This window comes from Myodes glareolus, chromosome 7 (assembly GCF_982192425.1).
Source record: "Myodes glareolus chromosome 7, mMyoGla1.1, whole genome shotgun sequence".
NCBI lineage: Eukaryota > Metazoa > Chordata > Mammalia > Rodentia > Cricetidae > Myodes > Myodes glareolus.
The window spans coordinates 73,365,750-73,387,199 of NC_142032.1; the positions used below are offsets into that span (position 1 = coordinate 73,365,750).

The window sequence follows — 21,450 nt, forward strand, 5'->3', positions numbered from 1 at the left end:
GTTCCACTGTAATAGGTGACTAACTACTAATCTGCATTTCCTTATTATCCTAAATAGTTGGTAATAATAACTTTCAAGAACTAGAAGCTTGCCTTCCATTAGTAAATGAGCTGCATAGAGCTGTATAGGTACTATGGTACAATACCTTGAACAAGATTAGAAATGTATGTACAGTATGTTCAAACAAAATTAGTCTCAAATTTGTATCGATATACAAAATTTGTATACAGTATACAAAAGTTCAAACCAGTGTAAAATATTTAAAACTAGTGGTTGCTTTTTCAAAAGTAGATTCAATAATCTACCCTTTCATCCTATCGTATCTATATTCCCTTTTTTCTTTTCAAAAGAAGTACCTTGAATCTAATCTCTTTTGTTTACTTTTTTCCCTGACCATTACCAATAACAAATTGTAACCAATTCCCCTAAACAATGACAAATATTCATAATTCAATGAATGATCAAAAACCATCTACCCTACCTCTTGGGAATGTGGGTGTCCTCTTCTTAAATTTACTTTCTGCTGTCTTGGGGCAATGGCATCTTTAAGGGATCCTGAGAAGAAAAAAATTGGGTTAATTGTCAAGTCCTGGGAGAAGTAGGAAAACTTGTGCACACAGAGCTTGGGGTCATCATCCATAGTGACATTATTCATAACAGTCAGACAGTGGGGTGCTTCCACTTTCTGTCCTTCCTTACTTACTTACTTTTTTTTTTTTTTTTGAGACGGGTTTTCTCTCTGTAGACCAGGTTAGCCTCAAACTCACAGAGATTTGCCTGCCTGTCTCACGAGTGCTGGGATTTTTTTTTATTTCTTTTTATTTATTTATTTATTAAAAATTTCCACCTCCTCCCTGCCTTCTCACCTCCCCCTCCCTTTCAAGTTCTAAGAGCAGTCAGGGTTCCCTGCCCCCTAAAGGTGCCGCCCCACCACCTGGTTGAAAGAGATAGCAGATTATGATGACTTCCAGGCATGCTGGGCTGTAATCTCAGCACTAGGGAGATGCATGCAGGAGTGTCAAGGAGTATCATCCTCTGATACATGCCAAGTTTGAGGCAACTCTCAAGTCACCCTGCCTCAAAAACTCAAAAATAATACTAAAAACAAGTCACTGTGATGGCTGTGTGTGTGTGAATATACTAAACAGACCAAACTGGACAACTTCAATGGGCAAACTGCACGCTGTTTAAATAGCCTGGCAGTGTAGTTGTTAGAAACAGCTGGGGCAGGGACTGAGCATCCCATGTTTCTGAAGACTCAACCAACTCTAAGCAGTGATGCTGAGAGTCACAGACAGGCCATTCTATGTACTGACACCATGTGGGTAACATACGCATATATATTTCAGCCATTCACTTATTTTGTATGTGTACATATTTGATACATACATGTGTGTGTATGAGTACACATGCCCATGTGGGTACATGTGCACGTAGAGGCCAGAGTGAGAAATTCTCCTTTGGTGCGATCTGCATTGTTGCCTTGAGACAAGTCTCTCACTGATCTGGAATTTCTCATTTGGGCTAGGTTGGCCGGTCAGAAAACTCCCAGAAACTACCCATCTCTGTTTCATATTCCTAGGGATCCTGGAACACCCAGACACACCCAGGTTTTTTTTGAACATGTGTGCTGTGGATTTGAACTTAGATCCTCATGCTTACAGAGCAGGTGCTCTTACCCACTGAGCCATCCACCTTCCCAGTTATTCTTTAACCAGGGTAATGACCTTAGAGGTCTAAAACACGGGAACACTTGGTGTTTTACATTAGCACTCGTTTTTACTCAGTCAGTCTGTGTCCAGATGGTGACCGCATTGCCCTCCCCCCAACGCGGAAGTCTGACTTGCCCGATGTGTCTACACTGCTGGTCATACAGCAGGCTCCGGTCTGAGGTTGCCATGCAAACAGATGTGTGTGGCCCCAACCAGGTTCAACACATTCTCAACTTGACATTCATTTAGTTTCTTGTCCCAAACTTAACTCCATCTTTTGATGTGACTCTCAGCTGAAAGCCGTGTGCGTGCCAGATGGGTAATGGCATGGCCCCGGCAGAGCATTGTCCCCAGTGATTCACGGCTGAGGTACTTTTCCACTTGGCCAGCTGCCACCCTGCCTTCTCCATCCTCCCAGAGAGCCCTAAGGCCTTGTCTTGTGGCATTTGTGTTCTTCCTGCCTGGCTGCCATGTCTGGATGTTCTTGCCTGGTCCTGCAACCTGGCACCGGTTAGGAAATTCAAATTCGTTCTTCGTTCCTTCAAAATGAATAGTCACCAGCTTGAGAAACCAGGACCCTGGAAGCCACGCCCCCTTCCTTTCAGGAAGACCTATGGCTTGGGAAGAAAGAGGGAGAAAACATACACCCTATGCCTCAGGAAGACCCAGCCCAGACACTTGGGTCACCCGGAGGAAAGTCAAGAACCCCACCCTAATGGCTGAACTTCCCTGGTTTGAGATTCAAAGGGAAACCACATTCCTGGGGTGAGCCTTGCTGATCTACTAGACAAGATGCAGGAGATGAAGCAAGTGTGTGTGTTGCTGTTCCAACAGTTTGACAAATTTGTCCTCAGACCCAAATCTGGAAGGCTTTATGGGGGCAAGGATGTGTCCCTGCATGAGAGGGACAATGAGTGGTGTTCTCTGCTTTTAATTTTCTACACTCATCATTAACCCTAGGGAGGTTACCGATAAGATGACCAGGAAGGACAGGTCAAGCAAGCCCGCTTTGCCCTCCATGCCCACACGAGCTGGCCCTCGACAGCCCCTCCCTTTGGAGGCCCTACCGGGTACAGAGCTCTGCTTCTGCCCTCCTGCTTCTTCCCCCAGCACCGCAGACCCAGCCTGCCCGACTCTTAGCCTTCTCCCTCTGCTCAACCCCCTCCCTCCACCTACCTCTGCTCTCTGAGTTGGCCACTCAGCCGAGGGGACATCCTATGCCCAGTGCCAGAAGATGGCCACAGGCGCCTTCTGAACTTTAGTATTCTCACGACTGCTCCTGAGGAGATGGACAACTTCTTGCCAACATTTTCCAGTGAGACGTGTTTTGGATTCACACTCCTTTTGATGACCTCATCCCCTCTAATCCTTAAAAACAGAGTTTTCAGGGGCTGAGGAGATAGCTCTGTCGGTGGAATTTTGCTTATGGTGTGATCATGGGGACCTGAGTTCAAACACCAAGAACTTATTTATGCACATAAGTGGAGTGCACACATAATCCCAATGCTGGGAGGGAGTGACAGGTGAATACCAGCGGGAGAGCCCCAGCCTAATAAGAAGTACTACCTCAAAATAGAAATAACTCCAAAGCATCAAAGACGGCTGGCATCTGAGGAGCAACACCCAAAGTTGGATCTCATGTGTGTGGGGAACATGCACACACATGCACCTGCACACACAAAACACACAGACGCACATGTACGCACCAGAATCTTTGGGTCTTCAGAACAACTCTTTCTATAGCTACATGTGTCTTATTCTCTCCATTTTCCAGTTTCACCTTCCCTGTGCCTCGTAGCCACGTCTGCGTTCTAGCATAAGGAAACACCTTGCCAGTAAACTGTCTTCACTGAGGTGACGGCTCCTGGGGTTCCTCTGGAGGTGATGCCTAGGTCTCACAACATAAACTGGCAGTATGGTGCTGGCACACAGATACATAAACCAACTGAGCAAAAGGGAGCCCAGGTCAGACCCGTGCAAGGCTATAGACACCTGATTTACCAAAGGCCTTGTCGCAATTTCATAGGGTGGTCTTCTCAATAAAGGGTGCTGGATCAATAGCTACTCAGGTAGGGAAAAGGGAACTTTAGTTCCATGCATACAGGACATATCCAGACAGGACATAAGCACTCATTCTAAGAAGATCTGAGGTTTAAATGGGAAAAGCTGAAACAAGGGAAGAGTCCATGTGAAAAGGGTCTGCACAAGAAAACAGCACAATCTGGGAACCAAGAGATTTTGTGAACAGGACACAAAAATCATAACCTTGAAAAAAATTTAAAAAGACCCCTATGTAACCTAATTAAAAATGAAGAATTTCTGCTCATCACAAACGGAGAGAAACTATCAACAGTAAACGTGGGCTTTCGAGCAGTTATAATGAGAATATACAACTCAAAAATAAAAGGGCAGGTCTAGAGAGATGACTCAGTGGTTAAGAGCACTGGCTGCTTTTCCCAGCATCTGATCCCAGCATCTACATAGCAGCTCACAACCATCTTCAGCTCCGGTCCCAGGGACAATGGTCTCTTCTGGATTCCATGGACACTAGGCATGCACATCGTACACATACATACAAGCAGGCAAAGATTCATACACATAAACTAACTTTTAAAAAAGGCAAAACTAAGGGGGGAAATCTTGGATAAAGGGCTCACAGTGCATCCACTGCCGCCAGGAAGACACAGGTTTAAACAATGGACACATACACAAGAAGAGGAAAGTGGACAGAATCCTGAGGTGGCCTCCAAAGTTTCTGGCCTCTTAGTGGCCATGTCCTACTTAGTCCTCAACCCCCCCTCATTTGGGGACAGGATCCTGGTTATAATGGATGTCACTTCTGTCGTTAGGTTAGCTGGGGAGAGGGTGGATCTTACAGGCATAGTTAAGGTCTCGAATGAGTTTAACATGGAGTCCGTCAAAAGGGAGAGTTCGCTGGGTCTGCCTGCTCTGATCAGGAGAGCCCTTTAGCTTTCGCACTCCTAAAACAAATCAGAGTAAACACAGACACACGCACAAGAACAGACTACCATGAGCTGACTCGGATTTTCCTGCTGGCCTTGAGGAAGCCGGCATGTGTCACTCTGAGTGGTGCTTACGTGATTATCTTTCCTCAGGACCAAGGAATTGAATTTGGCCACAGTCCTGTGCACCTGTTAGACAAGCACCCATGACCTTGTCTGTCTCTGCCCAATAGTGGAGCCTTCTCCCGCCCTTCCGGACAGCCATCCTATCAGTATAGGTCACTGGCTCCCTAGCACCTTGCCCATTGCCAGAACTCATAATAGTCTGAAGTGACTTATTAAGACTATCTGACCTCCACAAATGCACAACAAAACTAAGCTTCTTATCGTTGCTATTTTTGTAATTTTACTGTATGGAGTAGACCAAATAATTCAAGATTTTGCTGCCCTCATTGTGGGATTATATTATATTAGGCTACACATAATTGCTTTTTTTACCATTTTCTTTTATATAGTAGAATGCCAATCTCATATGGTCCAACCCAACACTTCCTGGCCCTTTGCTGTCTAGCTTGAGTATTATTTTCTCTGGCCAATGAAGTAGGAACGTGGTGGCACGTGTCACTTCTGAGCAGTTTTAAAGTTGTCTGGCAAATCTTTTCCTTCTTCCATGACTTCTAGACATTTCTCAGACAAGGGTGCTCAATATGCTTGGGTCCCAGGATGAAAATGACAAAGAACAGACCCATTAGTAACCCACAATGGGCATCTAATGATCAACGAGACTGTGGTGGTTTGAATGGCAATGTTCCCACAGGCTCAGATGTTTATGTGGCCTTCAGTTGATGATGTTTGGGGAGATGCTGTGTGACAAAACTTCACCTGCAGAGACAAAGCACATCTCAACTCATCCCAGCAGGGAAGCTCGAGACAGAACAAAATACGGACACCACCAAAGTCCAACTTGGTGAGTTTTCGTGGGATAACTTACAGAAATGGGCTAGATGGTGGCTCACAATCATCTGTAATGAGACCTGGTGCCCTCTTGAGGAAGAGACCTGGTCAGCCGTCCTCATCAACTTAGACCATGAAACCCAATATGGACAAATTCAACAAAACCGCCATATATGGGCTGCCCATGCATGCTTCAGCATTGCCAGGGCATAAATTTCATTTTTTTTTTTACTTATAGGAATATGGGTAAGGGGTTACTTATAGGAGCAGAAATAACTCAAAGACAGCTGCATCACCAAAGCGCACCTCCGCACAGGTGATCACTCACAAAAGTGGAGAACCTGAGCACACCGCACAGCCTGCAGGCAGCTCAACAGGCTTGAACATGTCTTTGCAGGTGCCTCAGTTGGTCTAAACCTCTCCAGTCAACTCAGAAGGTCTCTGCTTCTTCCAGGCAGCTGTTCTGGTCTCAGTCTTCTTTGCAGTTTGTCTTGTCTCAGAGTCTCTGCACTGTTTGTTGCTTACTCTAGCAGAAAGAGGCCTAGTGAATCTGGTCAGCTTCAGGGACTTCCTGGAGTTATTTTGAGTTGCTTACTTTCCTGTTGAAGGAATCTCCGAGGTTGCACAACAGGAAGTTTAGAGGATAGCAAGTATGGGCATGGGGGCTGAGGATTCAAAGTCACTGTCATTCTCTTTTTCCCTTTCTCTGCTTGCTTGTAGTCGAAGATGTGAGCCTTTAGCTTCCTGTTTCTGCCATCTGCCACGCCTTCCTGTCCATGCCTTCCTGTCATGATGGACTCCCCCCTCCAGAACCGTTAGCCCAAATAAACTTCTATAATTTGCCTTGGTCATGGTGTTTTTGCCAGCAACAGGAAAGTAACTGACGCAAAACCTCTAAGTTACAACCCTCCAAGACCTTTCCTGTTGAATAGCCTAGCATGTTCCTTCAATACCTATCTTGGCCTTGGTGTACCCTGTAACAGAGGTGACCTTTGTGTACCTGTCTCTCTTCCTCCTTATTCCCTGGGATCCAAGGGAATTTCCTGCCCATGAGAAGCCCTTGAGTGCTGAGCGACTTTAATCAAGGACATTATTCCTGCCTCTGGAAAGAAACTGGCTGAGCAGAACCACAGACACTGTGCGGTGCTCATTAAGGCTTGTCCTAGTTTTAAGCTTAAGGACAAGAATCAATCATGAGCCAAGTTGTGTCAGGTCAGCAAAAAATCCCCTAACAATTAAGGCATCGTGAAAGCGGTCTTGGAACAGCTTCCAGAATCAGAATAGAACCCAATGTTCAGCAAGTGAATGCTGGCTCCTCTCCCTGGGGGCCTTCCTGTCACCTTAATCAGGATGATGACACCAAGTAAGGCCACAGACACTGGCGCTACAGTGAAACCATGTTGGTCTTCTTAGCCCATGAGACACAAAGCCGTGGAATGCTGTCAGAGGTGTATGCAGTAGAGGGACAATGTGATGTCACTGTGATTACGTGTTGCTTGTTTGGGTTTTGAAACAGTCTCCCTATGGAGCTCTGGCTACCCTGGGATTCCCTACGTAGATCTCCTGACCTGGGACCCACTGAGATCTGCCTGTCTTTGCCTCCCGGTGTTGGAAATAAAGGTGTACAATGCTATGCTTGGCTTAAATATTTAAAAAACAGGACATCGTGGAATTGGAGAGATGGCTCGGCAGTAAAGAGAAAGCACACAGACAACCATAACTCCGTTTCCAGGGGATCACACATCCTCTTCGACCTTCCAAGGGCACCAGGCACACGTGTGATGCGCTCTGTCTGTCTTTCTACTGGTGTTATAAATACCATAACTGAAACAACTGGAGGAGAAAAGGGGTTGTTTGACTTACATATCGCAGGTCATAGACCACAGAGGGAGGCCAAGGTAGGAACATGAAGGCAGGAACTGAAGCAAATGCCATAGAGGGGTGCTGCTTACTGGTTTTCTCCCCATGGCTTGCTCAGTCTGCTTTCTTATACTACCCAGCACCACCTGCACCTTTCCCTAAAGCAATCACTAACCACAGCTCTTGCCTACCGGCAATCTGATGGAGGCATTTTCTCAACTGAGGTTCCTCTTCCAAGTAACTCTCTAACTTCTGTCAAGCTGACTTTTCTCAGTTACAAATTTGCTTATCCAACTGCCTGCTGGCCATTTTTACTTGGATATATAGTTAAGTATCTCAAACATACCATGTTCAGTACTGAGACTATGGGCTTCTCCCTCAAGCCTGCCTACCTACAGAGCCACTACCTCAGTCATAGCTTCTCTAGGCTTCTAGTTATTCAAGCCAACAAACAGGCTGTTCCCCCTTAGCGCTGGTGCCTCACTTCCTCTCACTTGCTACACAGGACCCACTGGAAGATCTTTCTTTTTCAAAATATAAGCAGGCAAATGGAAAGATGAGAAGACGAGGGACAGTAGGAGCCAAAAATATATGCCATATATATATGATGATCACCACGCACAGATGTCCCTGGGACCAAAGGCTCCCATTTGGAAATAACAGGGTGATGGCTATCCTGGATTGTCAACTGGGCACAATGTAAAATCACCTGGGAAAGGGTCAAAATGAGAGACTGCCCAGATCTGGCTGGCATCTACTGTGGGCTTGCTCATGTGGACTGTTTTGACTATGCTGAGATGGGAAGATCTGCCCACCATGGGTGGTGCCAGTCCCTGGGAAGGGTATGCTAGATAATATAGAATGGATACAGTGCTAGCATGGATACATTAATTCACTGTTCTGTGCGCTTGACCGTGGACGTGATGTGACTATTGCTTCAAGTTCCTGCCACCTGGACCTTCCGGCAGTGACGGACTGCAACCTGGGAATGTGAGCCCAATAAGTCTTGTTTCTCTTATGTTGCTTTTATTAGGGTGTTTTATCAGGGTGCAGAAAAGGAAATTAAGAGGGTGAATAGCTGGTGGGAGGGCTTAACCGGACAAGTTCCTGAGTCATGGAAATTCTCCCCCATTTTCTCCCTTTCTTACCTTTCCCCTGAAGAAAACTAGGGCAAGGAGAGATTTGTGAGTCAAATATTGGAAGAAAGTTCCTTGAACCATGAAGAGACTCATTTAAATTCTCTATCCTTATTTGGACCATGGAGATTGCAAATCAACATTTATGCATTCCGTGTCATGTAAAACAGAAGTTTCCTGGAAGCACCTTGTTCTTCTAGGGCATTCCTAGAAGTCCTCTCGGATACAGTGCTTCTTACCTTAGGTCTGCAGTACATGGAAGGCAAGAATCTGACTTTAACTCCAAGTGATCAAAAGGAGAAAAACATCCACCAGTCACATATATAAAATGATTCTTTATATTCACGCTCTACAGCTACATCCAAAGCCTGATGAGCCGTCAAGACGGCGCCTTACACTAGGCCTGAGTTCAGTCCCCAGTACCCACAGGGTAGGAGAAAACTCACTCCTGAATGCTGTCCTCTGACTTCCACTCACATGCTCATGTCCACAGAAATAAATCTTTAAAAATATGTTTTTAAAAAATCAGTTTGAACTCTTGCACTATGGTTACCAACAAAGAATTTCCCTATTCTGCAAGTTAACTGAAAAGAATGCATAAAGACATCTGTCATGTGAAATGGCTGTCTGATAACAACCCAAGAATTCCATCACTTACTAATCAGGAGACATAAAGGGCAGTTCTCAAGACTCCTACACACACAGCAAAATACCAAAGGGACTAAGGGTTACACTTCAGCACCTGAAGACTGTTTTAAACCCTAATGTGTTGGGCTGGAGAGATGGTTAAGTGGTTCAGTGGTTCAGTGGTTAAGAGCATTGCCTGCTCTTCCAAAGGTCTTGAGTTCAATTCCCAGCAACCACATGGTGGCTCACAACCATCTGTAATGAGGTCTGGTGCCCTCTTCTGGCCTGCAGACATAAACCCTAATGTGCCTTTAGGGAATTCAAAGAGTTTGGTCCAAACTGTACAGATGGCTATGACTCTACTAAGATAAAGAGGGGTCCCGCAGTGATGGGACTGTTGTGTTTCTGGACTCTATCATGAGATAGAATATCTATATCTATTCTAAGACTGTACTGTAACTTTATAAGAGATAACTGGGGGGAAACTGAGTAAAGGGCATACAAAGACAATCCTGTATTCTATCGTTTTATGAGATGGCATTTCACTGTGGACATGCCCAGCTTCTCTCTATTATTTCTTATATATGGGAAGCTACAGTTATCTACTAAAAAGTTTAATGACAATCATTTAGGAAAGGTGATTTCAAATTTCTATGAATTTCAAAGTTATCCTACGCTGCCACGGCTCTCATTTCCTGTTGGGTAAAATAAAACACGTCAAATTACTTTAACTGTAGCAACCAATACCAGAAGGTGGCACTATTGTCACACGAACAGACACTAGTAAACCACTTCGATGTCAGGGCAGCGAACTAGATTTCATCAACTGGTATTACAAACACTAACCAGTTCAGCAATATTTTTAAACACAAGTCATTTAAAAATTTTTACTTTTATTATTTTGTGGGGGGGGGGTATATGTGTACACATGCGGATGTAGGTGCACCCACATGGAAGCCAGAGGAATCTGCGTGTCCTGCTCTGTCGGGTCTGGGTCTCTCCTTGAACCTGAAGGCAGCCTGGCAGCCACCAGGCCCACTGAACCTCATGTACCTGCCCCTACCAGCTCTGGGGCCAGGCATGAAATGATGACCACACCAGCTTTTTACGTGGATATCACTGGTTTCCATGTTGTGTGGCAAGTGTTCTTACCCACTGAACTCCAAATACATCTTGATGTTTGGGAAAAATACATTTTTTTAAATGTATATTTATTCTTTGAAAATTTCACACATGTATACAATGGATTTTTGTTTTTTGAAGAGGTCTGAGGGCTACCTATAATGCCTGAAAGCTAAGGGGACCAAGGAATTTATTTTAAGGAAGATACAATTTTTACAAATCATTTGAAAATGGGGAAAATTGAACTTTAATTTCTGTAAAATGGGGAAAATTGAACTTTAATTTCTGTAATGTGAAAGTTAGCAAATGGAAAATACAAAACCATCTAATTAAATATGCTTCTAATCATGTCTTGAATAGATTTTCAAACCCTTCCAAACACCAAGCTTTTATATGAGATTTAAGATTAAGCTATTAGAACTTTGTTGCCTTTCTTTTTTAGAGACAAGGTCTCACCATGCAGCCCCAGCTAGACTGAAACTCTCTCTGTGGACCAGATTGGCCTCAAACTCAAAGAAATCCGTTTGCTTCTGCCTCTCAACTGCTGGGATTAAAGGTATGTACCACCACATCCAGCCTTACATTTTTAAATTTAATTGGGGCTTGCTTATAGTTTCAGAGGGTCAGTTCATTATCATCTTGGGGTGTGCGGTAGTATGCAGGCAGGCATGGTGCTGGAGAAATAGCTGAGAATTTATATCCTGATCCAAAAGCAATAAGCAGAGAGAAAGAAACTGGGCATGGTGTGGGCTTTTGAAACCATTGACAGAACTCTCAACAAGGCCATACCTCATAATCTTTTCAAACAGTTCACCAACTGGGGACTAAACACACAAATATACGGGCCTGTGGGAATCATTCTCATTCAAACCAGCATAGGAGGTCGGATTCCCTGGAATCGAAGTTACAGGTAGGTGTTGGGAAACTGAACTCTGCAAGAGCAGTACATGTTTGTTTTTTGTTTGTTTTGAGACAGGGTTTCTCTATATAACAGCCCTTGCTGTCCTGAAACCCACTTTGTAGGTCAGGCCGGCCTCGAATTCATAGAGATCCACCTGCCTCTGTCTCCCGAGTGCTGAGATTAAAGGCGTGCACTACCATGCTCTTAACTGCTGAGACTCTCTCCAGTCCCAAAGCAATATATAAGGACAGCTTTTTGTATTTTAAATAATAAGTGTCGTTCATTATATTTTACATTAGTGGCCCATCCCTCACTCAATTGGTAAGTGCTTGAACTGTCTCTGGGAAGCAGGCACTGAGTTAGACTCTAGACATAGAGTTCACCATAGTTGGTCAGCCGAGTTCACTATCAAAAAGAAAATTTGCAAAAAGCAGGGGTAAAGGTTCTTAGATTTGTTTTGTTTGGGGTTTGACTGCATCTCCTCACATCTCAATCTCTTCCCCACCACTCCCCACATGGCAGGTAATCTGCGTGGGGGGGGGGGTAAGGGGGGTGGGTCCTATGCCTTCTGCAATTAGTTTTGCCTCAGCTCAGACTGACAAATAATCAAGAGCCCTATGCAGCACAGATGATCCAAACATGCTTCATAGGTAATTTTTACATTTAATGTTGCTTTTGAGAATATGCTTTTTGTTCGTTTTTTAAGTAAAATAAGCAAGCTTTTTAAACACACAGACATTTTCTTCATAGGATTTCATATACAACTGTCTTCAGAATTCATGGATCTATTGGGTCTGGTGGTACACACTTTTATAGCCCAGCATTCGGGAGGCAGAGCCAGGAGGATCTCTGTGATTTCAATGTCAGCTTGGTCTACATAATGAGTTTCAGGCCAGTTAAGATGATATAGCAAGACTCTGTCTCAAACAACAAAACACAAAAAAATAAACCCTAAGAATTTAAGAATGTGAATTTTCTTTTCTTTTTTCCCTTTTGTTTTTTTGAGACAGTTTCTCTGTTGTATCCCTGGCTGTCCTGGACTTGCTCTGCAGACTAGGCTGGGATCTGCCTCCTGAGTGCTGGGATCAAAGGTCACCACCACCTGATGTGAAACTTATTTGTTCAAAGGTAAGCAAATGAACTAACCAAAAAACGGTTCTTATTCACACAAGACCTGAACCAAACAAAATGAGAATGAAGTGAAAATGAATTCTGAGCAGTTTATTCTCAAGTCATTACAGTGTTCAACCAATCGGACATACAAAGAGAGCAGGTGTAACAGTAAACATCAGGAGGCACATTCCTGTTCTGAAAGGAGATACAATATACACACAGGAAAAAATGCAGCAAACATTACGGTATTCAAAGTAACTGTTGACACTTCAGATGTGACATATTTACAAGAAGGTATGTTTTAAAATAATTAAATAATTTCCATTAGCTTACAAAAGAATTGAGATAAATATTAAGAAATTCTGACAACCACAAGAACATATTCCTATGCTTCGGGATAAGGGTAATTCTATAAAAAGTCCCAAAATAGAGCTAATATTTTGCCACCATGAAATATATCAAATTACCAATACCAAAATATGCTAAAATAAACGTGCACTGTGGAGGCTGTACCAAAGAAAACAGCGCCAGGCTCATCAATACTGCAAAGTATCTGTACACAGTTCCTAAGTATGTTCATGAAAAAGGAACTTCCCCAAGAGCCTGGATAGTGAACACAGCAGCAGAAGCGTGGTGACTGCTTAAAAACCTCGTTGTCCTATGGTTTTCCAATGCAGTTGCAAAAAAGAAAACTACACAGAACTCTAACATATTAGCTTATGAATACAAAAGGTAAGTGGTATGCTCTTGTGCTGGGCAACTAAATAACACATCTCGGCCCCTCGACCCCACACAGAAGCGATTTCCTCCTCCTCCTCCAACAAGTAGTCTTAGAACATAAAAAGGCAAAACACTAACACCCATGTCTCCAAAACAGAAGTGTGCGGGACTGGGAATACTATAGAGCAGCAGCCTGGGAAAGCAAACACTTAAGACTTTGCCACAAAACAGTACTTGCTCAAACCAGTCTATCACTCGACACCAGAAACTATGGGTTCTTTAGAGAGGTACTTCCATTTAGGAGATCCCCACGATTAAATGCATACTCCAATTTATTTCAAGACATAAATATTGCACAGATAATAGAACACCAACATTCTGGTGTCCCTGACATAAAAAGCTATTTTATTTAACATATCAAACTATGCTATTGAAATTAATTTATTCAAACATTTAAAGCCAATCATGTAGGACTTGGAGCACATCCTAAATGAGATGAGAAGACACAGGCACTTGAATATAGGTTATTAATGATGAAAAAGTAGAGGCCACAACAATTTCATGACTAAGGGCAGTTATGAATTCACATATGAACTGAGAGGTCTTTCACTAATCCAAATTTTAAAATAAGATCTATTTACAAAAACAAAACAAAACAAAAAAATCAGCTGGACATTGGTGGTACATGCCTTTAATCCCAGCACTCAGGAGGATCTCTGTGAGTTTTAGGCCAGCCTGGTCTACAGAACAAGTTCCAGAACAACAAGGACTACAGAGAGAAACTGTCTTGGGAAAAAAAAAATCAGATCTTCCCAAAATTTATAACCAAGTAATTTTTACTGAAATAAAATACTGATAGGTGCAAATTCTAAGCTTTTTCAACCAAGTATCACACTGTGTAACACATGCCTATAATTTGGGAGGCAGCAAAGGCAGGAGGATCACCACAAGTTCCAGGACAGACATGGCAACAAAGAAACCCTGTCTCAAAAAAAAAAAAAATCCTCACCAAAAAGAAAAAAACTTTAGCTATAGTTTAGCTCTAATCCCTCACCCTTGCTGCTCCACCCCTGTTCAACCCCTACCTGCACCAACAGTCTAATCAAATCTTCTATGCAAAATTTACCACTCACCTGATATCAAAAATGGTTAGAATTTCTATATAATCCACATTGCAATATAAATTTTGCAGCACCACAGACATGAGTTTAAGAATTTTTGTCTGGCAATGTCCCAGTTGATAATGTTAAGTGATAAGAATGTGTAAATATTGAGTATTTCATAGGGAGTCATATTAGCATTTTTAAATGACCAAATAATAAGAAATTTTAATGTTTTAAGTTGTTATTTAAAATTTCAAAGTCACTAGAAAAAAAAAGTCACACACACATTTTTACCACCCAAACATAAAGCTTCAGACAGTTGATATGGACACAGCTTTCTTCCTTCCTTTCTTAAAGAAATTACACTGACTTGGCCACTCCCTAGATTCTTGGTTTGCCAGTTTATAGAGTACACCCAAGAGACAATATAATATATGCACTGAAACCATTCATCCTCTATCATCTTTGGCTAGAATCCTCATGAAAGGACACTGAGGGATGAGTGGGGCAGGCAGCCTTACACATCACTGACTGGCAGGCTGGCATCATCTAAGTCCACTGGCTCACCATCTTTTCCCTGAGGGCCATTTTTATTCTGAGGTCTAAGCAGAGCTTGTTCAGTCACTTTGGAAGCTGATTCTCTTGCAGAGACAGTCTGGACCTTGAAGTTCCCTGGCTTGATCTTGGCAAGAGATTCGTAAAATCCTCGCTTCTCCATGGTATAGCTTGAGACCAGAGAGTGGCTGCGAGAGGCTGCGGAATGTGAGGTGGCTGCTGCTGCCCCGGCAGGACGGCCAGTGTATTTGGATTCTGAAGGGCAGCCGGAATGCTCCTGGAAAGAGGAAAGGTGGTCAGACACAGCTAATCACTGACAATGAAGTTAGTCATTCACTCAGTGTGAGACTTGATTCTCTGAAAAACAAACAACACACACACACGCACACACACAAAGCAGAAGCATGAGCCATGCAGCGTAAATGTGCAAGTTCCTTCCCAAAGCAATGCATTTTAGGGGTAAGTTCAAAGCAATGATAGCCAACAACCAATTCTACTAAGAAACTGATTCTGTCACCAAAGCTGAATTTGTCAACTTATGGCACTTTGAAGGCCTAGCTAGCCTAAAATGAAATACAGTGTTCCAACTGCAACTGAATTGTGTTGAAAGAAGAGTCTACCCGCATTTAAGAATAATAGGGGTTATCCCAAGTCTTTAAAAAAAAAAAAAAAGACAAAACATAAAAATGAAAGGCTTTTCAGACTTTTCAGACATGATTTTGTCGAGTAGTCTGACAACTTTTTTTTGCTTCTATTAATTTCACTATAATTATGGCAGCTGATTTAATTATTTTGGTAAGTCACACATTCATATGGTTTAAGATTTTAAAAGTAAGAATGGGTACATCTGAATCACTTTTAAAACTGATGAAGTAAGACCAGTCATGAAGACTGACTTTATTGTACGTCTAGTAACAAATCTGGTGACACTGGAGTGCTGGGCAGCTCCTGGAGTGCACTCATTAGGATACTAGCTGCCTTGATAATAGCACCACAATCAGCAAACACTACAGGCTCCCATTATAAGGTAAACTTCACCAGAGCTATAAAATACCATGCAATTCTGGTGACAAAGTTTATCCAAGGTGGATGCGTGCAGAAGTTTGCCTGGATCAGAAAAAAAAAAAGCACATTTTAAGTGCTGTATAAAATAACAATCTCAAAATACGTAAAACATGGAAATCAAAACTCTTGCAGCAATTCAGTCAGTTAGTTACTGAAGCTCTGGAAGCTTCCATTAGTAGGGTTGCTTTTGTCTTTTTTTTACTATACATACTCAATCTGATGACTACAGTAAAATAGTTTGCGTTAGTGATGACAACTGCAAAAGGCAGTCCAGTTAACTCAACCTTCTATGATCAGTTGTAAGTAGGGAGCGAGTCCAGGCCCTCTACTAAGAAGGCACATTTGCATGAGAGCCCACATACGTGCTGCATTCACCAGCTCTTGATGTATACCTCTGTATACAAGGGTTCGACAGCCTTCTGGCCTGCCGCATCTGGAACACAGTGCAAAGCTAAGATTAGAGTTAACCTATATTGGGAGAGGGAGGAAAAGAGAGAATTCTGCTGATAGTCACAGCTCAGTCCGATTTGCCCCACCACAAAGCACAGAACACAAACACCCTTCTCCAATTTTCCCTCTTCCCAACAGACATTGTTTTTGCAGAGAATCTCATACTTGATTGTTGAAAGAGTCACATAAAATGCAGGCAGTTACAAAACTAACACCCATGAAAGAGATTTCTTCAATATTCCTAAAGGAATACTAGTATAATGATAAATGATTAAGGAATGGGAAAAACGGATTACTATCTACTGATCTGTTATTATCACTCTCTTACTACCTGGAAAAATAATGAAAGTACAGGATATCTAGGCTATGACACAGCACACCAGGACAGCTGGCAACTTTTAAGATGTAATTTCTCAAAAGGGTTTGCATTTTCAGAACAGAAATGAATGACCAAAGTATTTCTGACAAACTATTTCTTTTTTCTTTTTTTTTTTTTTAGATTTACTTATTTATTTATTATGTATACAACATTCTGCCTGCATATATGCCCACACACCAGAAGAGGGTGCCAAATCTCATTACAGATGGTTGTGAGCCACCATATGGTTGCTGGGAATTGAACTCAGGACCTCTGGAAGAGCAGGCAATGCTCTTAACCACTGAGCCATCTCTCCAGCCCCCTGACAAACTATTTCTTAGGATTCATTTAAACAAAATGAACAACAAATGTTTCTCTTGCTATATCTGAACAGATCATTTAGTTGTTCCAATGTAACTATCAAACTACAGCAAAGATAAATAAGCTTTTCTATCAACCTGCTAAAAATTTTAAATACCATGAAATAGGAAAAAGCTGAATGGGAACACAAAACTGTACTTAAGGCTCTAATTTGGTTAGTGGTATTCCAATACCACTAAGGGAAAAAAATCTTAACTGAAAATTGGCAAGTAAAGGGGAAATCAAGACGTCACAAAACTGTTTTGCTAGAACTGAAAGTGCCTTGAATGGCCAGGCCAATGCCACATCAAGAGGGCCAAATCGCCACACCTAGACCTACTAACAAGAACCTAACTGCAATAACAAAGGAAGAAAGGCTCTATTCTTTAGCTGCCCAGCTTGTGCATTAACACAATGTGCACAGAAAGTCATGTACATGTGACACTACAAGGAAGCTCTGAATTAGGGTGCATTATTTTTGCAAGTCCAATTGGTATGAAAAGTCAACATGCAAATAATCTCAACAAAATAGAAACCAAAGGACTAGGGGAGAGGAAGAAAACAACAGCAAAGGATGCAGAGTCTCCCCAAGGAGAAACCTACAGAAGATGCTGATCTGCCAGGTCCCCGCTGTGCTACGATGGCGCCAGAGACTGCTTTAATCCAACTGTGCATTTCTTCAGGGCTATCAGCCTAAAGGAAATAAAAGGGATATCTCAGTGAAATTTCTCTCCAAATCACCTTCTATTTCCATATATTCCATACCGTGGCAATAAGATGTCACCTGCAAACACATTCAAAGACAATAATTTCTTTAAAAAGTTTTCAGAGCACTTTTGTTTATTTTTAATTATTTACTTTTGTTTTGTTTTTCAAGACCGCTCTGGTGGTTAAATCTGACCTAGAACAACCTAAAAATTTAGAAATTTAGGTCAAATTTTAAATCTAGATGTTCCCTTCATCATATTTCACAGTAAATGTATGAAAACTCTAGATAAATGTGTAGTCACAAAGACCAGAACTTGAGAAACAGCCGTACGTGGAGTGAGTGTAGTGAAATTCTAAAATGTTTGCAGAGATGGCTTTTTGTTTGTCTGATTGAGTTTTCTGAGACAGGATCTCACTACACAGCCCTGGCTGGCCAGATTCACCAGGATCTACCGGCCTCTTCCTCCTGAATGCCTTGAACTGTGTGATTAAACACAAGAGCCACCAGATTTAGTTATTGCCAAACAACTTTTAATGACACAGGGAAAATGACAATATAGGAAAACAAACAAGATTTTATACATGTAGCATATGGCCTTGCTTGCTGTAAGAATCAGTGCTTGGATATGAGAGTGTGTGTATTTTATAAACTATCATTTTCTTAACTTTTCTGCAATAAGCAAATGTGCTAATCTTCATGAACAAAAAATCTTCATGCTCTGTCCAATAATTTCATTTATATACTTGAGGCTTCCATTTTTATAAAGTTAAAAAATATTAAAAACACAGAAAGAAAATACACTTGAAGGCACAATGCTAAAATATAAATAAAACAGCACTTCTTTTCTTCCAAATGTGACTTTGATTGATATCACTAATTCATACCGCAATAACCCTCATTTCTAAACATATACCCCACCACCAACCACCACCTGACATCTTTCAATAAGCTGGTAAATTACATTTGTCAAAACAGACAAGGTTTATCTATATTTATTTCACCTCTGAATGTTATTAACTGCTTGCAAGACAATCTATAATCTCCAAGTATCTTACCTGCACATAAAAAGTTCGAGACGTCGTTACAATTTCAAACAGGTTGTCCCTCATCATTATGTCACTGTTATGAAAAACAATCATCCAGTTGCATGTAAATCAGTTTTGACAGTTTCTCTTTCAGCTGTTTACTCAGTACCAAATATGTGTCATTAAATGTTTAGAGAGAAAACACTAATTTAACAAAGCCATATTATCTTTTCTCAGTTTTGATTACAACTCATTTAGAGAACAATCATAAAGCAACTTTAGAGTCTAAGTGCTTATAATTTATTCAATTCAGCATGGTACAGCAGGTGCAACTCCTTGTGACAACCTGTTCTCTGCACCTTATTAATTTCTCATAATTTTTCCTTTGCATCAATGAGCTACTTCTGAAATGCCATTTATAAATGAGTAATTTGTAGTTTTCAAATAAAAGATCGCAATACCTTACAGATTAAAGAACAAAACTGCAGCATATCTCAACCACAGTTTAAAATTCTCATAAGATGGAGAAGCACATGCTGTAAGTTCATGAACCAGGCCAGGCGTTGTTTGTTCTTCAAACTGCTGTGCCAGCGTCAGGCGGTCCCTTACCTGTGCTTACACTCTTGGACTTTATGAACTTCTTTAAGTGGTATTACCCGCAGAGGTTCCTTTTCCTGGCAAAAAAGCAAAGAGACACAGGACATTTCAAGTCAATCTCAGACACAACTGTACCTTCTGAAACCTGCAGCAGCAGGTCAGCTTTATGGCCTTACACACACAGCTGTTTTATAGTTCTCTGGTCTCAATGACAGTCGCTAACCAGCAGACTTGGTCATGGTGGACCATGAGGACCAGTAAGTGCTCTATTTCCTCTTTTGGAATGCTATCTTGACATCAGCAGCACCGTGCAGCAAGCCCCGCTTTGCTATAAGCCTGTGCACATGTGTCTGAATACACACTTAGGGAGCACCTGCAGGTAAGATAAAGACATGGTATATCTATACTACTGGGTACTTGCATTTAACTTCTAAAACAGAGTTTCCATGATCACGGCATAGTTATGAAGCTCGGACCTCAACATCTTTGCAGTATGACCACAATCCACAGGCCACATTCTGATCTTACAAGTTATCCCATGGGTGTCCGTCATGGCAGAAGACAAGCTGACATATTTTCTGTCCAAGATTCAGAGTCTATGGCAGACTTGCTTCACTGTCCCTTCTCTTCGTCTCCTTTACTTCAGAGCAGTTACTTCTTTGGTCTTCCGTGATCTTGCAGAGCTGTAAATCGCCCACTTATTTCACAGACTGTGTCCCAGTCTGGGTCTGTCTGATGTTTATTCATTCTGATGCGTAGGCCACATGCTTCTAGAAGGAAACCACAGTACTGACTACTTCTCAGCCATCCCTACCAGGAGGTGCACGGCATGGACTTGACCAACTGCTGGTACATGACTCATATTGGTCACCACTGAGACATTTGGAGCCTATGCAGTACTCGATTTTCCAACATAATTTCCCCACCAGTTTTACCAAATATTGAGGATTCTTACCTGAAATCATTATTACTGGCATAACTGACTGCCAAATGGTGATTTTTCTACTATCACTGACATACATACCAACCTGGAATTTAAAGAAACACTACTTCTTCTCCACTTATTTTCTCTGGGAACAGATCTGTGATCTTTCCCTCAGCCACAGCCTCATGATTAATAATCTCTATCTGTGCAGTGTACATCTGGATTTCCCTGATCCTGAGTGACACTGAACACTGTTACACAGTAGTACTAAGGCTCTAACCCCAAGGCCTCAGATACACTGGGTATACATGCTACCATTTAGCTTCACACTACGTTCAATTTCTTTCTAAATGAATTGTTTGCTTTTTCTGTTTCTTTCCATGCCAGATATTTTCCTCTCAATTTTCTGTCTCTCTTTGAACCATGAGACAACCAGAACCTTACAAAAAGACTAAGAACACGGTCACTTCGAGCTGAGCTGCTGCTCTAGTCTACTACCTAAGTCCTCACGCTATGGGCATCACAGTCAGCAAGTGGCCTCCATGTTGTCTTACGGGGTAAGAATGCTCACTCACTGTCTCTCTTTTCCTTTAGGATGAAGAGTTCTCACTCCTGGGCTGGAGAGATGGCTCACTGGTTAAGAGCACTGTCTGTTCTTCCAGAGGTTCTGAGTTCAATTCCCAGCAACCACATGGTGGCTCACAGCCATCTGTAATGAGATCTGGTGCCCTCTCCTGGCCTGCAGCATACATGGAAGGAATGTTGTATACATAATAAACAAATAAATATTCAAAAAAAAAAAGGTCTCACTCCTGTAGAATGAGGACTGTAGAACCCTGCAGATCACAACAGTTACTTTATTTTGTAGATTGTCCCCTCCCTCGGATGTGGCTACTGTCCCCTGGTGACTAAACTCAGACTATTCACCTTCAACAGGGGCAGCACAAAACTGATGCTGTGTTCTTTCTAGGCTATCCTGTCAAGTGTCAGTGGTTTCAACATCCTCACCACCAAAGAAGTTCACTGAACCTGATTGTCTGCCAGTCTTCACTGTACAGCTGCTCTCTTCCCTCTGGGCTCAGTGTTTATTTCACAGATTGATCTCTCATTCCTATTTAGGCATCTTGTCCCTCAATGTAATTACATGAACTCAGTCACCACCCAATCATTGAGTCATATGGATATATGGGCTGTA

At 42.1% G+C, this 21,450-nt stretch overlaps 1 protein-coding gene across 6 annotated transcripts in view; it reads right to left on the reverse strand.

Annotated features, from left to right (window-relative positions):
- Positions 1-12,481: 12,481 nt before the first annotated feature.
- Plekha1 (pleckstrin homology domain containing A1) overlaps positions 12,482-21,450 on the reverse strand; it is a 53,126-nt gene continuing 44,157 nt past the window's right edge. For 3 of the 6 annotated variants that reach the window (XM_085693215.2, XM_085693216.2, XM_085693217.2), the window contains 4 exons: positions 19,343-19,407; positions 18,764-18,827; positions 17,603-17,692; positions 12,482-15,043 (listed from right to left, as the gene is read on the reverse strand). In XM_085693215.2, the coding sequence (XP_085549341.1) occupies positions 14,729-15,043; positions 17,603-17,692; positions 18,764-18,827; positions 19,343-19,407 (534 nt within the window). In that variant the 3' untranslated portion in view covers positions 12,482-14,728. Of the gene's footprint in view, positions 15,044-16,115; positions 16,265-17,602; positions 17,693-18,763; positions 18,828-19,342; positions 19,408-21,450 lie in introns of all 6 variants that reach the window. The other 3 variants (XM_085693219.2, XM_085693218.2, XM_085693220.2) reach the window with 3 other exon arrangements.